At 44.8% G+C, this 20,464-nt stretch overlaps 2 protein-coding genes across 3 annotated transcripts; one reads left to right on the top strand and one right to left on the bottom strand.

Annotated features, from left to right (window-relative positions):
- Positions 1-1,489: 1,489 nt before the first annotated feature.
- LOC109462342 (zinc finger protein 525-like) lies at positions 1,490-3,314 on the top strand. 2 transcript variants are annotated; one of them, XM_019758883.1, is made up of 2 exons: positions 1,490-1,570; positions 2,122-3,314. In XM_019758883.1, the coding sequence occupies exon 2, from the start codon at positions 2,129-2,131 to the stop codon at positions 3,134-3,136; it is 1,008 nt and encodes a 335-aa protein (XP_019614442.1). In that variant the 5' UTR covers positions 1,490-1,570; positions 2,122-2,128; the 3' UTR covers positions 3,137-3,314. The 2 variants fall into 2 exon arrangements, with proteins under 2 accessions (XP_019614442.1, XP_019614443.1); XM_019758884.1 differs by having other exon boundaries at positions 1,498-1,570; positions 2,127-3,314.
- A 3,531-nt stretch (positions 3,315-6,845) lies between these two features.
- LOC109462311 (hemicentin-2-like) lies at positions 6,846-15,205 on the bottom strand. Its single transcript, XM_019758841.1, has 9 exons — positions 15,190-15,205; positions 11,800-11,974; positions 11,072-11,205; positions 10,611-10,713; positions 10,055-10,224; positions 9,199-9,474; positions 8,662-8,739; positions 7,941-8,126; positions 6,846-7,581 (listed from the first exon to the last, which is right to left on the bottom strand). Exons 1-9 carry the CDS (start codon positions 15,203-15,205, stop codon positions 7,403-7,405), a joined length of 1,317 nt encoding a protein of 438 aa, XP_019614400.1. The 3' UTR covers positions 6,846-7,402.
- Positions 15,206-20,464: the final 5,259 nt, after the last annotated feature.

The raw sequence follows: 20,464 nt of genomic DNA, 5'->3' as shown, positions 1-20,464 counted from the left end.
CTTTTTTTTTTACTCTTCAGACCAGACATGGCAACGTCAGGGCACGGGTCTCCTACTGGAGTTGGTCAGAACTGCTGTGATGGGTCTCCCACCGGGGTTTCCCAGGTCGACTATGACAGCAAAACAAGCAATGCTGAAGACCAGGCGGCAGCACAAGTCAACTTGGATAATGCTGGTGAGAAACCCTACTTGTGTGAGGAGTGTGGGTACAGGGCGGCTTACAAGTCTATATTATTTGTACATATGAGATCCCATACAGGAGAAAGACCCTACAAGTGTGACCAGTGTGACTATTCTACAGCGTTTAAATCTAGTTTGAACAGTCATGTAGCAAAGCACACTGGTGAGAAACCCTACATGTGTGAGGAGTGTGGGTACAGGACAGCTCACAAGTCTACCTTAACCCGACACATGAGAACCCATACAGGAGAGAAACCCTACAAGTGTGACCAGTGTGACTATTCTGCAGCACGGAAATCTCATTTAGACGATCATCTCGCAAAGCACGCTGGTAAGAAACCCTACATGTGTAGGGAGTGTGGATACAGGGCAGCTGTTAAGTTGACCTTATATCGACACATGAAAACCCACAAAAGGAAATAAACCCTAGATATTTTCCAGAATGCAACTATTCTGCAGCACAGAAACCTTACTTGTGAAGGTGTGTGGCTACTGTGCTGCTCAAATGTCCTACAAGGCAAACTCTTCACTGTTAGGACCTAAATAACTCTACCTGTCTAGACTATGTATGATGTACAAAATGACTAATAAACTGGTGGACGTCCCAACTACTGAGTACCTAATACCAGCCCAGAAGGGAACAAGAAATAGCCATGCCTTCAAGTACCAGAGTTATCAACCAAGGATTGAGGTGTTCAAGAATTCATTCTTTCCTAGAACTATCGCAGAGTGGAACTCACTGTCATCAAGTAAATTAGAGTTAGAAGTTTAAGGCTAAGTTAGGTCTAACAAGTCGATCGGTGTACACCGTTTTTAAGCATTGAAATTTTTGTAAAAAATAATATATTACATGTGTATATAGCTTGATTTTGCACTGTACAATATTCGATGTTTAATGTATTATATTTGATGTTTGAAGTGCAATATTTAATGTTAATGATGCCCAGTTATTGCAATTTGTTTTGTATTTAATAATGTAATTTGTATTTATATTCTGTATGTTGTGTTTGGGAGGACAACTTACTTGTAAAGGTGTCAATGTACCTGTTTTGTCCTCCCTCCCACTTGTATACATGTATGTGGTGGTAAACTCAAATAAACAAATACATTAATCGTACATACCTTTGTATATGCGATCCCAAATGTAAAGTATTGTTATTTATAATAAAATATATACATAAATAAATGGCTACCCAACAATACTGAGTCATATAGATATTGCTAGCATGTAGACGTGTTGACAGACGTAAAATACATTATCTGGATAATCAGGAGAGAATTCTAACCTTTGACCTACACCACAATCACCTTTGACCTCACGCAATACAAGCCCAGGCAAAGCTGCCCGAGTTCCGGTTTACGTGAAGAGAAAAACCATCATAGGAAGCAGGTAAGGCTTAGAAACGGACAGCTAAGTACGTGATAACGAAAATAAAGAATTTGAGATCATTTTCGTGAAAGAAAAACCTGGGTTAGATTGTGATTTTTGCGCCTTTTCTGTATGTAAACATGGAACGAAATGTGAAGGGGGAGGGGGGCGAAACCAAACATACGTGCAACCCGGGCCGCCCTTACATCTAAACTAAGACGTTTTCGTCTTGTTTAAAACCAAGTCTTTTGGTGTAACATTATGGCAGCTTGTTGCTTTAGAGTGAAGGGGAAAAATCTGCACTAGGAAGTTTTATATACATTTTGAGCGACTGAGCCCCGAATACGAACTTCAAGGCTTTTCTAGTTGTCTGCCATTCATTTTGCCATTTCGTCTTTTGTGTTTGAAAGTCGACTGCAAAATTGCGTGATCATGCTCATTCTTTATCTCTCTAGTCCTCGGGGCTTAACTGCATTGGTCATCATCAAAAATAATACTTGGAATATAAACTATTATATGCATGTATTAACATGTAAAATTATACTTGTTTGGCTATGCCCACCCCCCCATAGAACAGAAATGGAAGATTCCAGCTGTGACCCATGTGTTGGACACCCTGGGAAGGAGCTGGACTGTACTGAATATCCTGGGAAGGAGCTGGACTGTACTGAATATCCTGGGAAGGAGATGGACTGTACTGAACATCCTGGGAAGGAGATGAACTGTACTAAATACCCTGGGAAGGAGACAATGGACATGGACCCTCAAGGCAATATGGGAAGGCCCATGGTTAGAAACACTGGTGAGAAACCCTACATGTGTAAAGAGTGTGGGTACAGTACAACTAACAAGTCTCACTTATCCCGACATATGAGAACACATACAGGAGAAAAACCCTACAAGTGTGACCAGTGTGACTATTCTGCAGCTCACAAACCCTCTTTGGACCAGCATGTGGCAACAAAACACACCGGTCAGAAACCGTACATATGTGGGGAGTGTGGATACAGGACAGCTAGAAAGTACCACCTATCCCGACATATGAGAACTCATATGAGAGTAAAACTCTACCAGTGCAACCAGTTTGACTATTCTGCAGCACAGAACTTCACTATTGAGAAACGCTCTTGCAAGAAACCCTACATGTGTGGGGAGTGTGGGTACAGAACAGCTCACAAGTCTCACTTATCCAGACACATGAAAATACATGTAGGGGAAAAACCCTACAAGTGTGACCAGTGCGACTATTCTGCAGTACAGAAATCCACTTTGGACCAACATTTAGCAACACACACCGGTGAGAAACCCTACATGTGTGGGGAGTGTGGGTACAGGGCAACTTTAAAATGCCACTTATCCAGACATATGAGAATCCATACAGGAGAAAAACCCTACAAGTGTGACCAGTGTGACTATTCTGCAGCACACAAGTCTCATTTAGACTTTCATCTCACCAAGCACACGGGTGAGAAACCCTACATTTGTGGGGAGTGTGGATACAGGACAGCTTACAAATTCAATTTACCCATACACATGAGAACTCACGTTAACTCTGAAAATGTGACCAGTGTGACTATTCTGCAGTAGAGAAAGCTCACATATCTCAAGATAAACTCTACTTGTATTTGCTGCGATACTTGTAGGTGCTGTGTCTATGTTAGGCTCAGAAGGCTTAGTTCAAGGGTTAGGTGTAACAAGTCAATCGGTGTAATATAGCCAGCTGCCGCCGCGCCGCGTGCCTGCGAAGCTGGTGTGTTACCCTGAAAGGCGGTTATACCGGCTATACAGATACAGAAGCTGGTGTGTTACACCGAAAGGCGGTTATACCAGCTACTGTATACAGATACAGAAGTTGGTGTGTTACGCCGAAAGGCGGTTATACCGGCTATACAGATACAGAAGCTGGTGTGTTACGCCGAAAGGCGGTTATACCAGCTATACAGATACAGATACAGAAGGCCACAGTCAATTTAGTGTTCTGATTCTAATTTATGACTGTCATTATCATTATTTATTGTATCTCAATTTTATTGTTTGTGTTTGACTGTTTTACCTGTTTATGTATACTTGATGCAGGGCCCCACTGAAAAGCAGTGTTGCCACTGACTGGGTTGCAATGAGTAAAATGATGGGAAAGAATTATTGTAGAATGTACTATGATTACTACCTACACAGATGGACTTCAACGATAATTCAGCGTTCTAAATGTACTTATTTATGTACTAATTTATTGCAGTAGGATAACTACCAACACAGATGAACTTTCATGATAATTTAGTGTTCAGGCAGAAAGTGGTCAAGACTGTGCATTTAGAATTTAAACAGTTAATGGTTTAAATCCTTAAAAGATTTCAATGTATTTTATGCCATTGATTGTCATTTACTATTGAATATGTAGAAATTGTAAAAACACAAATGTTTTATAATACTGTATATCTGCTCTTCACAATTAAATTCTTAAGTCCCACTACAAGTCATGAGTCTCTGTTGTCATGTTGCTGTCTTCCTTTCTCGGATTTCCTTGTCTATTTTGATACATTGTTGCATATTTGTTCATTTGGCAACTCCCTTGTAGTATTTCCAAGGTAACAAACTATTTTTGGAAATGGCCCACCTTGATGCCATCCACATAATTAATTTCCTGCTGCCCTAGACATTCAGGTAGACAATTATTTCACGAAAAATCCAAGGATCTAGGGAGTATCTTTCAGCAGTGACTAAGAATGAGACCTTAAACAGTAAAATTGAATTTTCATAGCATCTATGTAGCATGGTATCAAACTACTAGTATTTCTTTGAAATGGACCAAAGTGTGGTGGTGTGGCCTATTTGCATATCAATCAATAGTTTGTGCTTTTAATTATATAAACCTGTATTTTCCCTCTGGTCTCTCAGTCACGGACGAAAGCTAGTGGATACTAGCTGAAACGTCTGACAGTTTCCAAAAGCATATCCAGTTGCTTCAGTAACTGCTTTTTAGCGTATGGGGTGAATGGTTTGTTTGGAAGTACTTACGATTGTCTAATCGCATGTCCCTACGAGGCTGGTGGTTCGTCCGTCCATGTTGTTTCAAGACCTTTGACCTGAAGATATCCCATGATGTCCTAGGAGATACTCTTCAAGCAGAGGTTGTGGGGGAATGATCGTTAGCTTTTTATATATGACCGTGTTTTTTTTTTCGCTACCCCCACCAACCCCGTCGGTGGCCGGCGACCTTCTCTGGCTAATGGATACTGCCTGGTCAATTTGATAATGTCTTTTTGCCATGCACCGAAAGGGATCTGCTTGGAGATTACCAGGAGAAAAAAACAGCGAAAAAATGCACACATAAAAAAACAGGAATAGAAAACAAACACACGGGCAAATCTAAGGAACAACACTTAAGGAAAGGAAAAGAAAAAAACAAGGAAAATTTTCAACAAAACAACAAAAACATTCAAATAAAACGGTCCCTTAGTAAGATCAATCTTTATTCACAAATAAGAAAAAGACATTAAATAAATGTTTATACATCAATAGATAGAAATTTTCCCTTCGACAGGATGTATGTATGTAGGTTAAAACGAGGATAACTCGACGGTGCAATATAACCCTGCACGCTAGGTGGAGCTGTCACGACAAATGCATACAGCTGGAACAGAAGGCCTTATTTGGTATGATAAACTATCCCATCAGCCCGTGCGCGTCATAAACACGCCGGATTTATTACGCCGTTCCCGGAACATGATTTCATGACGTCACGGTATGCAGATGGCACACGCTGCCTTATTTGGCATAATGGACCATAAACACGCAGTATTTATTACTCCGTTCCCGGAAAATGATTCCATGACGTCACGGAACACGCTGCCTTATTTGGCATGATGGACGATCCCATTCAATACTCAGGGAGGCACCAGCCCTGCATCATATATAAAACACGCAGTATTTATTACTCCGTTCCCGGAAAATGATTCCATGACGTCACGGAACACGCTGCCTTATTTGGCATGATGGACGATCCCATTACGGACGGAGGCACCAGCCGTGCATCATAAACACGCAGTATTTATTACTCCGTTCCCGGAAAATGATTCCATGACGTCACGGAACACGTTGCCTTATTTGGCATGATGGACGATCCCATTACGCACGGAGGCAACAGCCGTGCATCATAAACACGCAGTATTTATTACTCCGTTCCCGGAAAATGATTCCATGACGTCACGGAACACGCTGCCTTATTTGGCATGATGGACGATGCCATTACGCACGGAGGCACCAGCCGTGCATCATAAACACTCGGAATTTATTACTCCGTTCCCGGAAATCGGTCGATTTCCAATAAGTATGTACATTACTGAGTGTATCTTACAGAGCGAGTCTCGCCAACTGCTGCGGGCGGCAGTTTTCTGACATTAGGCCACAGCACGTAAATTTTATGGATGACATCCTCTGAAGACCCTTAAACTAGTGCGCGCGGGCGAATAAAATTTCAGCCAAAAATAAAAATGCTACTAAACTACAGGATACAAAGCTGGTATAATAAATATACGGCAGTACATAGCGACGTACATGTATACGACATGCTGGCACATGCTGGCTTTTTATGAATCGGCACTGTATGTACGGACTTAGTTCTTGAGTCGTGGAGCTTCGGCAGCCTGGGTGCCGTCCTTCAGAGTTACCACCGGCTCCGTATTATCGCCAACAACCATGTATGGACTACCCAGGCCTAGAGCCAGGCCAGAGCCTTTTGTTTTTGAGATCAGGCGAAAATCAATGCGCGCGCGGATGTCATCCATAAAATTAAGTCGGTGGCCTTATTTCGGTATCTTTAAAAAAAAATTTCGCCCGCTCGCATTAGATTTGGAATCTGCGGAGGATGTCATCCATAAAATTAACTTGCTGTGGCCTTATATTTCATCCCGCAAATGGACCTTAGAGAATATCGACTTGCATGAGTCATATTGGCGTCGTATTATTACATACATATATGTAGCAGAAATTTTACAATCTGTTTTTCTAACTTAGCAATGAAATATTTTATGTACACTTGGTGGACGAGTCAAACGTTGAATCTGAATATGAAATGAATTAATAATGTTTGAAAAAGGATCAAATATGTGTGGTACAGCCTAAAAATACGAATGAATCTATGTAATATGTGACTTGTTTATATAATGCCTGGAAAATCGGTTCTTTGGCCGCATATTTCTTTTTACAACATTTTCCATCAAAGGGATACGCCCATAGTCCGTCCCTCACGTTTAGAGGAAGTCCTACGCCCTCCCTTAGCATTGGAAATTAGCCCGTCCATAATGTTGAAAAGGTTGTGGAGAGTTCAAGTCCCTAGTCTGTCCTTGAGCGTAGTGATTGTTAAGTTCTAAGCCCGTCCTTAGCGCTGTGAGAGGAGCCCGTCCTTAGTTCCAAAAGGGTTAAGTCCCGAGCCCATCCAGATTGGGAAGAGACAAGCCTGTCCTTAGCGTGGTTATCCCGCTCTTAGTTTCACAAAGGTTAAGTCCTAATGCCGTTCTAAGCCCGTCCTTATTAGCTTGTAGATTGGGGAGAGTTAACTTGTGATTGGATGGTGTTCAGCACCAAGGACAGATACATTGTCCTTCGCCTGTCCTCAGCTTAATGAGAGTTAAGTCCTTATCCCGTGCTGAGCCAGTCCTTAGCTTGATGAAGTTAAGTCCTGATGCCGTCTTTAGCGTTGTGAGGGTTAAGTCCCGATGCCGTCCTTATCCTATGCCCTTCCTTATTAGCTTGTAGATTGGTGAGAGTTACGCCCGTCCTTAGAGTTGTGAGGGTTACGTCCTGAGCCCGTCCATAGCTTTGTGAAAGTTACGTCCGTCCTTAGCGCTGTGAAAGTTAACTCCTGCCCCCGTCCCTGAGCAGTTCGCCTTCCCGACTGCCCCTGCGCACCTCCCGGCTCAGGTTACTCTGGTTGTCGCTGACGTCACCCCTGACGTCACCTCTGCAGCCCACACCGAGCTGAGACTGTGTGAGAGACTTCGGCCGCGGACTGGCGCCCTTTCGCCGGAGCGTTTCTGTCAAGAGAAAAAAAAAACAAAGAAAATTCACGTAAAAACCTTAGAAATTTATTACAAATCAAATACATTCATTTACAAAGCAAATACATTCATATACATATATGTATATATATCTATATATAGACCAGCCCTCCAACTCTGCCCTACCACTTGCTACATAATGTAAGACAACACCACCGGGTGTCTGCTACAGCACCAGTTACCATGGTGACAGACGTCTGGTCCAGGTCATTTGTTTGGACTTGGGAAGAAGAAGAAACTGAGCAACTCATTACTTCGGGTTAATGATTTATTAACCAGGTTAATGATTTATTAACCAGGTTAATGATTTATTAATCAGGTTAATGATTATTTACCGTTGAGGTTGATGATTTCCACGTAGTTGGAAGGGAAGAGCCCGGCCTTGCCGTTGAGTTTGCCATACCACCAGCCGCCCCCCTCCCCTTTCAGAACCTCCACCACGTCCCCGGACTGTAGCCGCAACTCGTCTTCGTCTGTCGGCACGTAACTGTACAGGACCTTCGCGAACCTTCGCCACGTCACTAATAATATCAATAAACAATAATCAATAAACTGTAATCGATCATCAATAAACAAAAGTCAATCATCAATCGTCAATAAACGTAACAAACATCGTCCTCATCAGTAGGGACGTAAGTGTACAGGACCTTCGCGAATCTTCGCCACGTCACTGGGATCAATAAACAATCAATCGATAAGCAATAATCGATCATCAATACACAACAATCGATAATCTATAAACGTTACAAACATCATACAAACCTTCGCCACGTCACTGGGATCAATAAACAATAATCAACAAACAACTAAGTGTTAATGGCCCGCCCTTTCTCGGTGAATATGGTGTGATAAAGACTTGTCAGTTGCTATAAACACCTCATAAAGCCACCTCGTTTGCTGCGCTCACTCGATGGCTTCATTCGGTGGTTATAGCAACTGGCAAGGCTTTATCACACCATATTCACCTCGGGGCGGGTCATTATCCCTTAAATCAATAATCAAAGATCAATATTTATTGACAATATAATCAATAATTGAGATTCCATGCCATCTGACCTGAGTCGCCGTCCCCGGATTTCCTGTTGTCCCGTTTGTTGCTGTACTCCACGGCTAGCGGGACGGTCGCCGCAACGCCTGCCGGGAAAACGAGAAGACTGAAAAACTCTTTCTTACACAAGGCAATACGCCTGTACAACAAGTCTTAGAACTCACTGGTCTTTACTTAAGTGTCCATGTGAGGTTTTTTGTAATGTTTTTGTTCCTGTGTTTGTATATGTATTGTAATGTTAATTTGCATTTGCCAGATAATCAACTGTAAAAAAAATGTACCTAGCCTCCACCAGGCCTTTCTACGGGAATTCGGATCGTAGAATTCTGCGCTGCCTCCCTCTGGAAAGTACTCAAACGTTATAGCCAATTTTCCCTATAACTTAGTATAAGCTCCTGGCCCAAACCTACTAGCCTCTACCAGGCTTCGGGAGGCTGCCGGAAGGAGTAGAAATCGGCCAAATAGAGAGATAACATAATCTCTATTTGGCCGATTTCTACTCTTTCCAGCCGCCTCCCGAAGCCTGGTACAGGCTACAAACCTACCCATGTCACTGTGCGAGTCTGCCAGGTACCGTACGGCGCCGCTGTCCTTGTCAATGGACTGCCTCCCCCTGGGGAAGTAGTCGAACTCCTTCATACCGACGGAGTAGTAAGGCGGGCTCCGGGCGCGCTTTCTGCGCCTCTCCCTCCGGCGCCGCAACCAGATGCCCAACAAGACTAAACAGAGGAGCAGCCACAGACCCCCCGCAACGGCACCAGCGATGATGGCCGTACGCGTGGAGCTGCCTTTCTTCCCAGTGCTTTGCCGGGCTACCATGTCTAGAAGGGGGAACAAGATAGCCCAGGGAGTCACTCAAATTCCCCTACCGATAAACACACGCACAGATAGCCTGATTAAATCGCTTTTGCCGGCCGCCCAACATCCAGCCGGCCTATGTAGGGAGCCCCCCGGAGCTTGGGTTACATAGGCTAACGCACAGACACCTACAGATTCTCTTTTTTCCCCGTACCATCCCACAGTGGAACTCCTTACCCGGCCTGGTAGTTATTATGGCTCCCAATGTTGAGTCGGCCTGCCCGCCTTAGCCTGCCATCCCCCTCCCACCAATAGCACCCCTCGCGGGGTTATTTGGGGATAACCAAAAAGAAGAAGAAGAACTAGAAAGGGAACATTTACAAAGCAAGTGCATAATGTTTACCTTCCCATATGGTCTGCTCTGTTAATAATTACTCCAACACATTCACATATATGGTGACAGGAGTCTAAATCCCTCCTGCTATAAAACTGCAACATGATGTAACCCAACACCAGTTACCATGGTGAGAAACGGTCTGGTTCAGGTCATTGACCAGGTCAGAGGTCAGTGTTAGAGAAGAAGACCTGTCACGTGACCCTCACCTTGCACGGTCAGCCGAAGCGTCTTTGCGTCTGCGCTGCCGACGTCATTACTGGCGGAGCATGCGTACTGGCCGCTGTCGTTGATGTTGAGGTTGGACAAGGTCATCATACTGACCTCTCCCGTGGACGTTTGAAGGTCAGTCGGCAGCAGCAGGCCCTCTTTTAGCCACCTGAAGAAAAGGGAAAGTCATCTCTTTTACTATCATGAAAGTTCATCTGTGTTGGTAGTTACATGTTTAAAGTTTTGGTCCAACACAAGTTCTCTCACCTAGAGCTTTCCATCAGTCACTCTGGTCTTCCTCAGTAGACTGACCCAGTGAGGCTTGTCACGTGGCTTCTTTGAAGTGTGACGTCAACACTGGGTCAAAGGTATCTGGTCTACTGAGGAAGACCAGAGTGACTGGTCGAAAGCTCTAGGTGAGAGAATTTTTTGTGTTGGACCAAAAGTTTTAACTTTAAACAAAAGTGATCTCTTGTTTGTTTGTTTGTTTGTTGCCAGCACTGACTCTCCTGGCTAACTATTTCCCTTCTTTTACTTATTTTTTCTTATACGTACCTGATGACCGGTTTAGGGTAGCCGTCTGCCCGACAGTACAGCTTGACAGAGTCTCCTGACGCCATGGTGAGCGAACCGGAGATGTGGATAATAGACGGCGGATCTGGGTGGGGAAATTTCACATCAAGGGATTGAGGAATTTCTTTCACTACTTTGTTCAATAAAAGGTAAAAGAGACAGTGGAATACTAAAATACTAGTAAATTTGTATTAAGTTGGGGGCCGACATCGTCTACCAGATACCTTTGACCCATTGTCACGTCACACTTCAAAGAAGCCACGCGACAATCCCCACTGGGTCAGTCTACTGAGGAAGACCAGAGTGACTGGTCGAAAAAAATGTGTGTTGGATCTAAAGTTTTAACTCTAAACAAACAAATATCTACTTACAGAGCACCTCTAACTTGAGACTTTCCCTCCCTTCACTCATCATAATTAGCAAACAAACAAATATTTACTCACAGAGCACCTCTAACTTGAGACTAGCCCTGCCCTGCCGAGCCTCGTGATCGGCCACGCACGTGTACATGCCTGCGTCATCCTTCCCGGCATTCCGTATGCGCAGGTTCGGGTCCGAGCCACTTCCACCCTGGTATCTGTGGCGGGGCGACAACTGTTAGGTACAGAATCGTACTTTATGTATCCTGAATCGTACTTTATGCCAGTGTACCAAATTTCAGGAAAAAATATTGATGTTTAGATGTTGGCTTCTCCCCCATAATAATATGCATAAGGCCCATTAACATTACATCTTTAATTAGCGCTAGCGGGAGCGTGATACCACAATTTGACCAAAAAAATCATTGTTTGTGATGCAGAAGGACCTCCTCTACCAAAATATCAAGTCAAACCTTTTCTGTAAGATGGGTTGAACGAAATCACATTTCTAGGCCTCTTTCAGGAATTGGCTCCTGTAATATTATGTATCCAGAATCGTGGTCAGGTAAGGTTCTAGATAGTCCAGGCGTATCCAGAACCGTGCTTTGTGCTTTAAACCATGGTCAGGCACAGTTCTTGATATACACACGTATCTAGTTCTATGCCTGAATGGGTTAGGGTTAGGATGAGGCAAGGTTCAGGATTGTCTCCGCGTATCCAAGAACTTCGATTTGCCCCAGGTACCGTTCTGGATACGCGTGGACTATCTGGGAGACTGGTTCTGCGAGACTATCCAGAACCATGCTGCTTACTTGCGGTACCCCGGCGCTGTGCTGGCCGTGAGGGTGTTGACCGACATGCCGTTTTTCCGCCAGTGCAGGGAGGTGATGTTCGGTTTGGCGCCGGAGACGGAACAGGAAAGGGTGACGGTTGTGTTAAACTTCACCACGTACGGGTCCTCCGGGCCTACAACCACTCTCGGCGGCTCTGGAGTAAACAACAACAAACAAATAAACAAACAATTACGGTAGTGTTCTCTCACTCACTCACTCACTCTCACTCACACACTCACTCTCACTCATTCACTCACACTCACTCTCACTCACTCTCACTCACTCACTCACTCACTCACTCATTCACTCCTTCACTCACTCACTCACTCACTCACACACTCACACTCACTCACTCACTCTCACTCACTCACTCACTCACTCACTCACACACACACTCACTCACTCACTCACTCACTCACTCTCTCACTCACACACAAAATCACTCACACAAAATCACTCACACAAAATCACTCACACAAAATCACTCTTTTAACCCGTAGCTCACTGTAAGCAAAGGACATCCACCTCTCACACTGGTATACTATAGATGAATTAGTACGCCGAAACTGACACAGAAACTTTATCTAGCTCGCCAAAATGGGATAGAGGAAACCTTTCAACAGTTTACTAGTATATATAGAGGACCGAAATAGCCCGGTAAAAAGTGACGTCACGCTTCTGTGGCTGCCATCGGCTGATTTCCCCGGAGACTGCCGGGAATTAGCGATGATTGACGGAGACTGCCGGGAATTAGCGATGATTGCCGACGGGACCGGAATCATACACCAAACACCAAGCCTGCGTTTGGCTCATTGTAGTCTCTACCAGACTAACTACACTGGCTATGTATAGGAGAATATTTGCCAGGGGAGTTTGGCCGCCTTGTAGGTTTGACTGGCCGCTTCGGAGGGAAAAAAACTACCTCCCCGCGGCCGGACTCCCTTGGCCAATTTTACTCTCTTTTTTGCCGAATTCTACGATCCGTATTCCCGTAGAAAGGCCTGGTGGAGGCTTGGCTCATTGAGCAGTAATCAAACAACCGGCCCTGGTTCTAAACACGGGAGACGCACCCATCGCAGGAAGAACAATTTCCTACAGAAATTGATTTTCTTTCAGCTCCGGATGATGGTTTTTCGGGAGGAACCCGTTAAACTCCAGTAACTTCCCCCGGAAATTCGTGCTGCTACTGTCGCGTGAAATTGTGCATTCGATTTCTCCTGCTGTAGTAGCGAGAAGACGGGGAGGTTTTTGTATTTATTTATTCATCTTATTCACATACGGATTGTCTGAGGATCTAACAAAAATTAACAATATACTTAGTGGTTAATTACGTCGACCCGTGCAATGGCCAAGTGTGTGTAGAGTGCTCGCCTTGCATTCGGTAGGTCGTGAATTTGATCCCCGGCCGAGTCATACCAAAGACTTTCAATATGGTATTTTGGAAAAGCGTACGGGAGTTAAACACACACCACAGACGGTGAAAATAGTTAAATTTACGGTATTTCTGAGTACTAGAGTTGATGAAGGCCCGCCCAGACAGTGAAAATATGTGAATGTACAGCATTTATATAAGTACTATAGCTGTTGAGGATCCGCTCAGACAGTGAAAATAAATACATTTACGGTATTTCTGAGTACTATAGTTGATGAAGACTCAGCATGGGAGTTAAAACACACACCACCACCAGTGGACTAGCCGTGTAGTTGTGTAGTGACACAATTGTGTGACCCAAGGGCTACAGAAACGGAGATGGGCACCGCCATATGCAACCATGCTAATGGTGTTGCTGTAGTAGCAAGAAGACGGGGGGGGGGGTATTTATTTTATTCACATACGCATTGCTGAGTACTAGAGCTGATGAGGACCCGCCCAGACGGGTTGATTCATGCCTCTATGCCAGACTCGGCAGTGGCGCAGCTGGAGCCGTTTTACTCCCAGCACTTACAGATAATTAATCCTGATACAAACCGTCTAACCGCGCACAGGGCCATGTACTGCTGGTAGCGTGGTTTGTTTGCTTGCTTGTTTGTTTGTTTGTTTGTTTGTTTGTTTGTAAACAACAGCTGGATCAGTTTCACTCCCAGCACTTACGGATAATTAATCCTGATACAAACCGTCTAACCGCATACACTAGTACTGCTGACTTCATTTTCACTTATCTCTGCCTAGAAATAGGCTGGAAGGGTATGTTTTCTTAAGTTTTGTGTGTTTGTTCGTTAGCGTGTTTGTGCCGCCTTCTCATGTGCACTGGTGGATAATTAATCCTGATACAAACCGTCTAACCGCACGCACTAGTACTGCTGACTTCATTTTCACTTATCTCTGCCTAGGACTATGCTGGAAGGTTATGTCTTCTTTAGTTTAGTGTGTTTGTTCGTTAGCGTGTTTGTGCCACGTTCTCTGATGAGCACTTATGGATAATTAATCCTGATACAAACCGTCTAACCGCACACACTAGTACTGCTGACTTCATTCTCACTTATATCTGCCTAGAAATAGGCTAGAAAGTAATCGAGAGGTTTCCGAATTCAGCGTAGAGCGTTGTCGGGACCCCCCCCTCCCCTTGCAGGCCCTCATCATACCAGCCTGGAATCTAGATAACAGTTTGTGCAAGAACAAATGGAATAAATGGCAGTAGTTAGCTGGAGTTGACACATTTATAACTCCACCACATGGCCTTATCGTACACACACACGCGTGAACACAGTTTAATTCCTCGCGGTTCAGTCGAGCGTTTAAAATTATTTCTAGCTCTAAGAATACTTCTGTGACGCGACTTTACTATTGTCACAAATATATATTTATAAATGAGTATATATACTTATATATACTCATTTATACTTATATTAATATATATCAATATATATGTGGTTAACAGACGGTATTGTATCCAGAACCAGGCTTTATCTAGAATAGTGTTTTTTTTGCCCTTTAAGTACTTTCTTTACGTTTTCCCATATTGTTCTCTTTCTTGTATTATTTGTATGTTTTGCAACTAAAGCCCCTATGCAAAGCAGTGTTTATTAACCACATAGCGAGCTACCCTGGCTAAAGAAAACAAAACCGAGGAAAATCAAAATAAATTAATAGTGTATCCACTCGTATCCAAAACCGAAGATGAAACGTCAAAATATTGACACATTTCCTCCCCAGCGGCTGGATGGTTTCAGCCGCGACGTCAAATAAATCATTAAAGCGTATTGATAAATGTTTAAGCGATCCTTCAGGCCGGGAAATCAATGTTTATACAGGCAGAACCTCCCACTGGGGGTGTATATTGGTGTGGGGAGGGGGGCGTCACACCAGTGGTCAATATTGATCTCCACACGGAGTTCCAAGGACACCCTCTATTGTATGCAGAACCTTACCTAATTCTAGTTCCATGCTTGAATGGGTTAGTGTTAGGATCAGGCACGGTTCTGGATAGTCTCTATTGTATGCAGAACCTTACCTAATTCTAGTTCCATGCCTGAATGGGTTAGGGTTAGGATCAGGCACGGTTCTGGATATTCTCTATTGTATCCAGAACCGTGCGTGTCTAGTTCTGTGCCTGAATGGGTTAGGGTTAGGATCAGGCACGGTTCTGGATAGCCTTCGCGTATCCGAGAACGTAGATTTGCCCCCAGGCACGGTTCTGGATACGCGTGGGCTATCCAGAACCTTGCCTGATCATGGATCTAAACAGGGAAATTACAACATCACTACCACCGATCTTTCAGCACCAAGGACAGGGTAATACACATGACCGTGTGCGCGCGGTTAGGTACGGGTGATGAATAATCTCCAAGCAGTTACTTTGTTGCCGATTGTGTTATACAATGTATCACTGTCAGGGGCTGATTGGGCCTCCTTCCGTGCTTTATCCAGAACCAAGTTCAAGCACGGTTCAGGATAGTCCAAGTGTATTTGGGCTGGAATAAGGTTCGGATTAGGTACGGTTCTGGATAATCTCAATGTTTATTTGTTTATTTGTTTATTTGAATTTTTCACAAATTGAAAGGGAGGGCAAAACAGGTGCTTACGCACCTTTACAAGTTGCCCTCCCTTACAAAAAACAATGAATGTGTAAACACACATGAACAACAACAACATTACACAGTCAAATACATAATCAATTGCAGCAATATGTAGAAATAAGCAATAAATATAACAATATGATATGTTAAGCATTAAACAATTTTACCTAATAATAGGTGGGAATACATCATGTTGATATAGGAACTTAGTAGGGTCTAGAGGCAATGCAAGAACTACACCCACAAGAAGTGGTCCAAGTACATGGCAGGTCAAGACTGTAATGTGTGTTAAATCTGTTGTAGGTGGCCTTGAGGAGTTTGTGTTTAAATGATGTAATATCCGACTGATGAGCTGCTCGCTCACCAGAACCGCGGAGGTCAGAGCCTAACTTATTCCAAATAGTGACTAGCCTGGGGATGTATGTGTGACTGAACGATGATGTTTTGGCTCTAAAAGGGGTTAACATATGAGTTCTGGCACTTCTTGTGGGTCTGGTTGGAAAAGAAACATATTTCTCCAGAGTTGCCCTAGACTTAACAAATAACATTATGTCCCCAACTTTCCCCAATGTATCCATGAACGTATATTTTTACAGGCACGGTTCTGGCCGTCAGACCGATCGCCCACCAGCTTTGGGCCATTTTTACTGCAGGATTCGGGATCCCCCCATACACACCCTTCCCTTTCCAGACTTTAATAACCCTGCTGTTCTCACTTGGCTGGTTTTATTGCCTGTCTGGTGGATCGCCCGCCAGCCTTGATCCATTTTTACTGCAGGAATCGGGATCCCCCCATACACGCCCCTCCCCTTCCAGACTTTAATAACCCTGGTGTTCTCACTTGGCTGGTTTTACTGCCTGTCTGGTGGATGTCCCGCCAGCCTTGGTCCATTTTTACTGCAGGAATCGGGATCCCCCCATACACGCCCCTCCCCTTCCAGACTTTAATAACCCTGGTGTTCTCACTTGGCTGGTTTTAGTACCTGTCTGGTGGATCGCCCGCCAACCTTGGTCCATTTTTACCCCAGGCTCGAATTGATTCTTTTGTGTGAATCTCTCCAGCTATCGATTTGGCAGAGTCAGAGGAACAGATGGTTGAAAATAGCGGAGGATATTTCACCTTTCCCTTCTTTGTTCCGGTGTAAGTAATTGAAAGTGAAATTGAAGTTAATGGGCCTGAATTCTCCTTCTAGCTCTCGTTGGCGGATGTGTTTCCGCCAATGAGATATAGGAGGTTAACACGTAATCTTATTTTTCAAATAACTTTGTTATCATTAGCACAGATATGCCACCTTTGTGTATTTAAATGTTAATTGTACCTTTTTTGTTGTGTGGCGCTGTTAATATAAGTTATAAACTTGAGTGCAGCGTCACACTGTCCTTGTTATGTTTTGATGTTTTGATGAATAAAAAAAAAGTAATTGAAAGTATGTGAAGAGTTGGATGCCGTGTCGTGAGGCAAAATTTACTGCCGCCACAGACGCGCCAAACTGCGCCCGGTCGGTGTTTAACACATAATTGAGCTGCTGTTATGGTCGTATCCGAGTCTCTACCAGACTAACTACGCTGGCTATGATATAGGAGAATTTGCCAGGGGAGTTTGGCCGCCTTGTAGGTTTGACTGACCGCGCAGTGAGAGAAAGAAAGGAAGAACGGAGAGAGAGAAACTACCTCCATTGGCATTGGCCAATTTTACCCTCTTTTTTGCCGAATTCTACGATCCGTATTCCGGTAGAAAGGTCTGATGGAGGCTAGTCGTATCTAGCCTGACTACATCGCGCTTCTAGCAGCCTTTCCACTGGCCGATAGAAACATAATGGCTCGTCTGGCAGAGTGCACAACTGGAAACCAAGAGGTCCCGGGTTCGAGTCCTGACATGCCACCAATCTTGTGCCATTGGAAAATGCACTTTACATCTCACTAGCCCGACTACATCGCGTTTCTAGCAGCCCTTCCACCGGCCCATAGAAACATAATGGCTGAGTCAGGACGCTTCTAAGTCAGGACGCCTCTAATACCGATGCAACGGTCTTACATACAAAAGCAGAAGAAGGCTACTGACCCAGAATCTCCAGGCGAACAAATTTCTCCTCCTGTCCGGCTACGTCCAACACCACCGCTACGGTGTACAGTCCCTCGTCTTCCGGCTCCGTGTAGCTGATCTTTAGCGTGGCCTGGTCCTCCATAGTCACACGATTCTTATACCTGTTTAAAATGGTATAAGAAAAACAGTTATCAGTAAAACTTACAAATAAATTAATTACACAGTGATTCACTTGATCTAGCTTAACAAACTACTGCTCTGTTAATCCTTACTCAAACACATTCCTTCATATGGTGACCAGCCCCTCCTACTCTGTCCTGCCACTTGCTACATAATATAACCCGACACCACAGGGTGTCTCCTACAGCACCCGTTACCGTGGCGACAGTCAAACACATGAACATAGGGACAAACCGTTAATTCCTGACTATGGTGTGTACATGAAGAAGGGGACAAACCGTTAATACCTGACTAGGGGTGTACATGAAGATGGGGACAAACCGTTAATACCTGACTGGGGATTTTGCGTGCATATGGGGACAAACCGTTAATACCTGGCGTAGGGGTACTGTGACTGCGGGACAAACCGTTAATACCTTGCGTAGGGGTACTGTGACTGCGGGACAAACCGTTAATACCTTGCGTAGGAGTACTGTGACTGTGGTGTGTACATGAAGATGGGGACAAACCGTTAATACCTGACTAGGGGTGTACATGAAGATGGGGACAAACCGTTAATACCTGACTGGGGATTTTGCGTGCATATGGGGACAAACCGTTAATACCTTGCGTAGGAGTACTGAGACTGCGGTGTGAACATGAAGATGGGGACAAACCGTTAATACCTGGCGTAGGAATACTGTGACTGAGGGACAAACCGTTAATACCTTGCGTAGGAGTACTGAGACTGCGGTGTGAACATGAAGATTGTCTCCTTCTTGCCGCCGACTCCTCCCTCAATCTTGCTCCAGATGATGGAGATGACAGGCTGGCTGCTGGAGAAGGCCGCGCTCAACTCTACCGGCTCTCCCCGCACAGCGCGGACTAAAGACGGGACGTCTAGACCCACCTGGGCGCCAACACCTGGAACGGAAACGCACAGGTAAGCACACCTGGTGCACCTACAACCGCACGCACAAGGGATGGGACATCTAGGCCCACCTGGGCGCCAACACCTGGAACTGAAACGTACAGGTAAGTACAAGTAACAGGTAAACGCAACAGGTAACCACACCTGGTGCTGAGAATCGGAGAAGGCGGCGCTAAGTTCTACCGGCTCCCCCCGCACAGCGCGGACTAAGGACGGGACGTCCAACCCCACCTGGGCACCAACACCTGGAAGGGAAACGCACAGGTAAGCACACCTGGCCACCTGAAGGTGCTGTCAACACCTGACGCTGTGAGTTGGAGAAGGCGGCGCTAAGTTCTACCGGCTCTCCCCGCACCGCGCGGACTAAAGACGGGACGTCCAACCCCACCTGGGCGCCAACACCTGGAACGGAAACGTACAGGTAAGCACAGGTAACAGGTAAACGCACAGGTAACCACACTTGGGGCTGTGAGCTGAGAAGGCAGCGCTAAGTTCTACCGGCTCTCCCCGCACCGCGCGGACTAAGGACGGGACGTCCAGCCCCACCTGGGCGCCAACACCTGGAACGGAAACGTACAGGTAAACACACCTGGCGCACCTGAAACCCCGCGTACGGTTTTGGATAGTCCACACACATCCAGAACCGCGTCTCAGGGCCGGCAAGGTGCTTCTTGGATACGATCCAGAACCGTGCCTGATCCTAACCCTAACCCATTCAGACATAGAACTAGATAGGCACGGTTCTGGATACAATATGGAACGTGAAGTTACCCCAGGCACGGTTTTGGATTGTCTCCACGTATCTAAGATTGTAGATTTGCCACAGGCATGGTTCTGGATAAACATGGATTATCCAGAACCATGTCTGACCCTAACCCTAACCCATTCAGACACTTCAAAACTAAGTAGAGGCGGTTCTGGATACGATAGAGAGTTTGTTATTCTGTTGACGGAATCAGCACACATCTATATCTTTTGTAATGCATCAAATATCGCAGAGCTGATGACAGGCGCTTCATGAATAATGCCGCAGCCGTAACACAGATATTCACCAGCCGTCAGAAACAAATTGTGTACAAATCTATATACGTGTGTAAAATGAACAAACACACAAGCAGAAGTTTGGGTTTAGGCTTATTTTTGGCGTGTTTTAAGGCTTTTTTATCGGGGGTTCTTTTTTGCTCTGGATTTTCTTTTTACCCAACCCCCAGTACAAAAAAAAAAACCGATAAAAAAGCATAAAACACGCCAAAAAGAAACCAAAACCCAAACTTCTGCTTGGAGAGCAGGATGGCATAGGATCGATCCGGTCCGTTCCGCCGGGCATGTCCGCATTTCACGCCCGATAATTCAGCAGCATCGACCCGCCGCCACGGACTAGCCTCCATAGCATGCCAGAAACTGGGACTTTTGGGGGTCTTCTGGGTCTTTGGGAGCTTTTATGTGCTATTTTCTGATTGCATATAGACAACATAGCCGGCCTGGTTGAATTA

Source organism: Branchiostoma belcheri, unplaced genomic scaffold (assembly GCF_001625305.1).
Source record: "Branchiostoma belcheri isolate BF01 breed outbred unplaced genomic scaffold, Haploidv18h27 scaffold115, whole genome shotgun sequence".
Classification (NCBI taxonomy): Eukaryota; Metazoa; Chordata; class Leptocardii; order Amphioxiformes; family Branchiostomatidae; genus Branchiostoma; species Branchiostoma belcheri.
The sequence above is the reverse complement of the archived record's forward strand: the minus strand, read 5'-3'. Positions and strand labels throughout refer to the sequence as shown.